At 42.1% G+C, this 7934-nt stretch overlaps 1 protein-coding gene across 1 annotated transcript; it reads left to right on the top strand.

Annotated features, from left to right (window-relative positions):
• The first annotated feature begins 63 nt into the window (after positions 1–63).
• On the top strand, positions 64–7934 carry LOC148887036 (zinc finger protein 518A). Its single transcript, XM_089014688.1, has 3 exons — positions 64–347; positions 2050–2122; positions 4005–7934. The coding sequence occupies exon 3, from the start codon at positions 4015–4017 to the stop codon at positions 7753–7755; it is 3741 nt and encodes a 1246-aa protein (XP_088870814.1). The 5' UTR covers positions 64–347; positions 2050–2122; positions 4005–4014; the 3' UTR covers positions 7756–7934.

The raw sequence follows: 7934 nt of genomic DNA, 5'->3' as shown, positions 1-7934 counted from the left end.
GACGTAGACCGCATGCCACGTTAACGCCGATACATCGTGTTTAATGACTTGTCGAGGGGATTTGATCGACTTCAGTGAGAAAGTTTTAACAGTAGTTTTCACCAGTAAAAACACGTTTATAAGCACTAGTTTGGTTTTTGACAAGACATATCCATCCGCTTCTAACTTGAGCGTCAAGAGCATCAACGAAAGTACCCGGATGGACTGTCATGGCCGCCGTCTCTGTGGTTCCAAACAGGGCTGAAAAGGACGGCAAATATTGCCGCTGTGTGTTTTTTCCCGGCGTCGCCGTGTTTTATTATGTTCCGTGTCAACGGGACCGAGCCTGAAGTTCCATCAAGTTAATAGTAAGAACATTTTGATTTGTCGTAACTTTGTACAGCTTCGCGTGGGTGGTGGCTTTATTTACATGGTTACTAACTCATTAATGAACTCCGGGTTTCATGTATTTTTGATGGCCAGAATTTTAGACAAACATCCCAGTCATTATAGCAGTGGTGTCATGTAATATTCTCTTCCGTGTGCAGCTTTTTAATTCTACTGATGCAGACCCCCTCCTCCGCCCCCCATCTCTTGTTAAACTTGTTCGATAGTCACTCAGCAAAGTCAACGGATTTAGATCATATCGTGGTTTAAAGGCCGTTTTAGTTTGCCCGTTTAATGTGTGTTTGTGTCAGTCAGTGTTGAGATGCTTTTGTAACTGAGCCAAACCATATTGAGGGACATTCAAGTTTTTCCTCGTGTCCCATAATGTATGCCAAATTATTCGGGGAGTCAACCTTCTTGGGTTACCTATATCAAGAATATCGGAGTCCAAATGATCATGGTTGTCACCGTACTGCAAGAAATCGAAATGTTTCAAAAATACACCAAAGCAATATCAAATAAGAAACACTGCATTTTTTTTTGCACTCAAGAAATTGTAATCATCAGCTACCCTAAATGAACGTTCATCCAATGCTAGAACAATGTGAATGTTTGTGTATTTAGTTTTCTTTGCTCCCAATCACTTCATGGGCTTTAAAATGCCAGTTTCCAAGCAGAATAATATGTAACAACGTAGGCTAGGCAAAAAATCAGTATTCAATAATTATCACGGTCAACGCACAATCAATATCAATATGAAAGGCCCTCAATAAAATGTTCAATTAAAAATAAAATGAGCAAGGAAACCCCAACACAGTAGTTTTGTATGTTGAATGCCGTTCAGTTTTGTGCCACAGTTACAAGCACTTGGGGTAATTTTGGGTGCAAAGGCTGTTTTTTTCCCTCCTGTGCATCCTCGTGCATGTATGCATGTGTGTCTTCACTGTCGTAATGGTTATCAGAATATTGTCCACCTCAGAGGGCATCAACATTGCTCAGACGATTATTCACTTCCAACGAAAATAATTAAACAATTCACAATTTGAAGTGACATTCAAATTTATTGTCAAATGTGCTCAATTTGGAGTCAAAATATAATGTTTTCAAGAGGGCTTGACGATGAATAGTCAATCAACTGGCATAACTTTCAAAAAAGGAATTTAAACTATAGTCAGCACTCCATTCGGTAGATGTTCTATACGCTGTCAGTCTTTGTTGCGATATCAAATTGTAACGGTGTAATACAGTATTCAAAATGGTTTGTCAGTGTTCATGCCAGGAAAGTTACAAGCTCAGCTGATAATACGCACGTGATGTCATTGTCCTCCAAGGAATTTGTTTCCGGTAGAACACGCTGCACTAGTATCGTCGTAAAAAAAACTGCTACCATTTTGGAACTGCCAGCATTGGTGTTGCACTTTAAAGATAAAACTTTATTGATACAAATTCCCACATGGTGGGGATAAAAAATTGAGAAGTGATGAGCATCCAATGAATTTTGTGGTCACGACAATGGACAACTTGACATGTAATCAGGTTACAGGGTGCAGGAAAGGGTCAGGGTACCACTGTATCTACATTGCAGTTGTCATTATTTTCAAATAACATCACAAAATCCGGATCATTTGAGGACAGTCATGAAGAGCACTGTAAAAATACATTTGTTTTTTTTTTTTTTTGCAGGTACTCAGGGTGTACCAAGTCCTCGTCATCAAAGATTCTCCCAGTGGAGTTTGTCATCCGCTGCCCGCCTAAGGTTGTCCGCAAACATATCGATATTGAAGTTAATTCATATTGAAGTACCTTCAGTCGAAACATTTGTAAATGCTCATTTTTATGAATTAATCCCTCCCGTGAAATAATTAGTTTATTGGTTAACTATTGATGTAAATGGGCTGCCCGGTAGTCAAGTGGTTCACATATGGACTTCACGGTGCAGAGGGACCGGGTTCAATTCCAGCTCCGGCCTCCCTGTGTGCTATTTGCATGTTCTCCCCGCGCTTGCGTGGAAATGCCGATTGTAAATTCGATTTTAGCTTCTATCTTTCTTTAAAATCTTATCATGGAAGCAAAATGATCAACCCTTTCTTGCACCTTGTAACTTGATAACATGCTAATAATAATAATAAATAATTACTACTACTACTAATAATAATTATTATTATTATAATAATACCTATCATTTATAAGCACCTTTCAAAACTCTCAAGAACCAAGAAATGCACCATGATGTTGGCGTAGTGTGAAGCAAATGTGATTCTGCCATCCCTGTGACAGTATTGTTTACTTGCCAATCCCAGCTGTCTTCGAACAGCAGGAGGGCTACACCCCGAACTGGTCGCTTGCCAATCGCAGGGCCTTGGATTAGCATTTATTAGTGTCGCAGTGGAGAAATCTACATTTTACAGCAGCAAAGTGATGAAAGGAAGAAGTACAAAAACAAAATACAGGAGCTGCTGTAAAGGCAGCCACTCTCGCGGCGCCATTTTGAAGTCAAAACAGCAAAACAAAGTGACCACTAAACAGCTCGTCACCCCAATGGCACATGTTGACACTCTTTTAATGAACAAAGCATTCGTTATGGACGTGCACTGATTAAATTTGCCCACAGTTGCTTGGAATTGATTGAATTTAAGGAACATTTAATCTCAGGGTCGCTTGGTCTCAAATTTCAAGCCCAAGTAAGGGTCAAGAGGTTAAGTGATTTAAACCACGTGTATATTTAGAATCCCCCTATTGAATTCACTTTCCAACAATAGCTTTCTTTTGAAAATTGGTCAAGTAATTTCTGAGATCTCGGCATGCGCAGGTTGGCTTCCAGGGGGGAAATAAAGAAAAAATATGTGGTTGTATCTCCCTGATGTTTACATTTAATGTTGAGTGATCAAAATGAACAAGTAACCCAAGCTAATATCCGAATTAAATCAATCAGATGAATTTAGCTGCAATGACCCAGAGTATATTTTTGATTGATAACCAATGCTGCCAATCAGCTTGCAGATATAACTTATGTCAGATTGTTCTCAGGAAATTATCCGTGGTTGATACTTGCCTCGTCAGGATATATGATAAAAATGCGCATATTGATTAACATGGCGCTGGTGTAGAAAATAAACGTGTGAACGCTACGTTGCTTCGACAAGCCATCATGCTAATATTAATAATACATTTAATTTATAAGCGCATTTCAAAACTCTCAAGGTCACTTTACAGTCACAGGATAAAGTTTTTCTGTGGGTGAGCAGCAGCAGCCACATGCGCCACCGTTCACTGAATCCTGAGGTAACTCAAATAGATAGTAAGCTAGCTAATGGATAGCAAATAAATAGCTAATAGATAGCCAGGTAGGCAACAGCTAGCCAGCTTATATGGTCAGCTTTTGAAAAAATATTTAAAAACCAGTTAGTGTTGAGTACCCATAAGTTCTTATTCAAAATGCATTTTTTTCTCGGGTTCTAAAAAGTCAGAAGGTTGGCATATTGAACATGAATGCTAAATATTGAAATAATCATTCCCCAGGGGCAGCAATTCAATAATTTTCTCAAGGATTTTGTACAAGCGTGTCTTACAAGTGATGGAAATTATGATGATTACACCAGTGATATATACTTGACCTTTTTCCTTTCTCCCTCTCCTAGATTTACAGCTATGGATGAAGACCTTAAAGTAGCTTCTCATTCCGCCTTGAATTACAACGTGTCATGTCCAGAGGATGTAAAAGACCCTCCTCCGCCTTTGAAAGAAAGAACACGCCGTAGTCAAGGCAACCAAGGAAAGCAACACCGTTCCACCACCACCAAGAGAGCCAGTTGTAAAATTCAACAAGGGGCCATTTTCTCCGGAAACATCCTCAGCTTCGGCTGCTCGGTATGTAAAGACGATTACACGTACAGTCCCAATGATCTCCTGAAACATTTCCGAGGGGCCCACAAAGGGATTTTACCCACGTACCCTTGCGAATTGTGTGGCTTTTTCACAAACGAATTCACGGCTCTTCAACGTCACCGGATCGAGCACAAAAACACTTTGGTCACCTGCGAGCTCTGCCGTGACGGGATTCAATATTCTTTGCTCTTGCTGACGAGACATTATATCATGTGTCACAGTCGGAACGGAAAGTTTCACTGCGACTGGTGCGAATTTACGACCGTGGACGCCGGGACGTTTGTCCAACACATTCATCATCATAACGAGAGTCCCTGGAAATGTTCCAAATGTCGACACGTCAGCTTGAACGAAGCGGAGCATCAAAAGCATCTCAAGGCGCACGGGATTTCGTCGCCTTTAATTTGTCAAATCTGCGGCTACTGCGCAAGCACCAGCAATCAGCTGAAAAGACACACGGTCGGCGCTCACAGGAGCAACAAGCGGAAGACGTCGGAAAATGCAGCTGCTCCAAAAAAATCCTCTCCGGCAGTCCAGAAAAATGTTTCCGAGCCCCACGAAAGACAAAAGTTACCTAAAACATTTGGTACGTCTGCGATCTTACCAAACCAAAATGGAAAGATGAAATCGGAGATGTCTTCGGAGGAAGTCCAGCAAACTCCTGACAACGGGACACCTTCAAAAAAGGACCAGGTGAATCGGAACTCCATAACCGCGGAACAATCCTCGCCGGTAATGTTGCTGCAAAACGATAGTTCGCCAACGAATTCCAGTGCACTGAAAGTTCTCATGGTGAAAAACAAAATCTCCCTTCCGCCAAACTGTACCACTAAAGTCATGGGATTCAAAATGGTGGACGGGAAAAAACATCTGGTTCTCAAAGTCATACCAGTAGCACAGACGGTTTGCCCCAGCGACAGTTCATCTGGAGAAGATTTAGACTCTCCTAGTACCAGGTCTTCATTCTTAAAAAGTGAAGTCGCTATCGAAAACGGGGACTCGGCTGCTGCTAGCAAGATCTGCGTATCGCATTCCTTAGCCGCTTCTCCGGGAAGCGAATGTTGCATCCAAACGGAAGATATCGTAGCGGTAAAAATCAAGATCGAAGAGGAAGAAACATCGATTTACAGTCTGGAGTCTCCTCATCGTAGTGACGATTTTCTAGGGGAAGGGAGTCATTCTATAAACGGCTTCTCAACTTCAACTATGGAGAGAAATTCGATGGAAGGGCAAAATCCTACATGTTCCGAAACGAATCACTTAGCGAGCGAATCCGACGCGGAAAAATGTGAGATGGTCTCAAAAATCGGAACTGAAAAGTCTCATTTTACGACTGACGTGCTAACTGATGACCCCTTAAATGTTTCTCACAAGGCAACCTGCAAAAATAATGTTCACGATCGTGAAGCGCAAGATGAGACGATTAGGTTCACCGAAAAAGAAACCGATTTTCATAACGCGACTGAAAATGCTAACCGGTTTTCTCCAAGTCCTTCAGATAGTCCAGAAAGCCCAAACATCGGGATTCGACGTTTTAACGGTAACCGTCATTGTCATAAACATTTAACAAATTCGGATCCTTCACAAGAGACCTCATCTGCTGTATTTGAAGAAAACACAACACCCGCACAAAGTTCTTTCAACCATAAAGTCTTTGATTTTCACAATTATTCCAAGGAAGCTTTTGCGTCGTCGCCCACAACGTGTCAACAAAACGACGGAATGTCGGAATTTCGAACAGGCGCAGAAACGAATAGCACCATGTCTCATGTTCGTATCACATTCCCCGAATCTTCAGAAGCTTTCGAGGAGAGCGATTATCCAGATAGCGATGATGAAAATCCAGAGTCGGTACTGAAAGATTTTAATATAATAAAAATCGAGGAGGACCTCATTCCCATCTGTCCATCGGAGAAAAAAACGACATCATCGGATTTGGGTAGTTTTGTCGAACAGCACTCGGATGAAATCATTACACAGCAACTCCAAAAGGAAAGAACGGAATCTTTATATTCAAATGTTGAATATTTAAAAACAACAAATGAGAAAACGCCGGACGTGTCGACGCAAGCTAAACCCGCGCCGAGTTTTAAGCTAATTACTCATTGCGCGAACCCTCAAATTAACGTCTCGTACATGAAGTCGGATTTCGAAACCTCAAGCGATCCCACGGTTCTTCTCAAAGATAAAAATATCGGAAAACCAGAAGTAGCGACTGTTGATAATATCTCGAATATTTTTTCTTCTTTATCAAGCGCCGTCGGCGCTTCACCGCATCATTTCCTGATCAATAGCCCGAAACTAAACCGTCCAGTTCTTCTATCTAGCGCATCAACTAATAACCCGTCAGACAAAATCGGTAAAACCCAACCCAAGTGTTACTTCTTTCCTAGATCACTTCCATTTGTTCAAACGCAAAACAACGCTAAGCTAGCTAGCGCAAAACTCCCACTAAACGGCAGACCCGTTGTTGCCGTGCCGATGAGTTCCGCTGATAAACCAAGCGCTTCACAGACCGGTCGCCAAACGTTTTTGCTACGCTATATTTCACCAACTAAGTCCAATGTGCTACTGAATAATCTCGTTTTAAAAACCGCGGCGCAATCCTTAGACGGTAAGGAAAAAAGAGGTAATAAAGTCGTGCTTAAAATTGTCAGTCCTTCGACGGGTCTGCTTAAAAACGGCTCGTCGTCCTCGAGTTGTCAGCCGTTATTTTTGTCCACTTCACCGCCAACTCAGTGTTTTCTGATGTCTTCGAGCAAAACAAACGCGCACCTTAAAATAACCAGGCGGAAACCGACACAAAGCGACGTCGGAGACTCGACACCTCATTTGAAGCCAAAGATCAAACTCAGCGAAGCATATAAACATCGACTCGCCCCAAGACCCATCCGACCTCCGAGTCAAAGAAAACTACGCAGGAAAGTATTGTTTGACGAACTTCCGACCGTCGCGTATAAACCCCGAAAGCTCGCAAACAAAGTACAGACTGAAAAAGACAAAGACACCACTGTGTTATGGAGTCCCACGACGAAAAAAGTGGCAAGAACATTGAGACTCGCCCCACATAGTTGTCTCCAGCGAATCAAATGCCCACATCGATACCAACCTGTCGTGGTACTCAATCACCCGGATGCTGATATTCCCGAAGTTGCCAATATCATGAAGGTCATCAATCGGCACAGAGGCGCCGTTGCTAAGGTGTCACTGTCGCAGAAAACGGTGGAAGCGCTCGCCGAGCTCGGGGAACTCTTGACTGAAGTACAGAGCCCGAGAGCGATTCGCAGTTTAGTCCGAGAGCGCTTCCTCCTCAAACTGAAACTTCGGAAAAAGACCAAAAAAAAGTATGAAGTGGTGGAACCGCGTTCGGGAAGTCCACCTAAGACTGCGGTGTTTGACTGCTGGTTCTGCGGTCGGGTTTTTCATAGTCAAGAACATTGGGTTGGACATGTCCAGAGACATCTCATGGAGGCAACTCGAGATTGGAATAAGCTTTTGGAATAGTTTTCTACTATTATTTGTGTAGGTAAACGGGCAGATGACAGGAAATCAAAGTATCCAGCTGTACCTTTATTTTTTTCTTTTCGACTCATTCACTGCCAGATGGTGTATAAATGTTTTGTTTTTTTGTAAATGATATTTTATTGGTGCTTTTTCTGGAAAATTAAATTGAGCTCGCTTGA

Source organism: Hippocampus bargibanti, linkage group LG15 (genome assembly GCF_051943395.1).
Source record: "Hippocampus bargibanti isolate YZ-2025 linkage group LG15, ASM5194339v1, whole genome shotgun sequence".
In the NCBI taxonomy this organism is placed as follows: domain Eukaryota; kingdom Metazoa; phylum Chordata; class Actinopteri; order Syngnathiformes; family Syngnathidae; genus Hippocampus; species Hippocampus bargibanti.
This window is presented reverse-complemented; position numbering and strand designations above follow the sequence as displayed.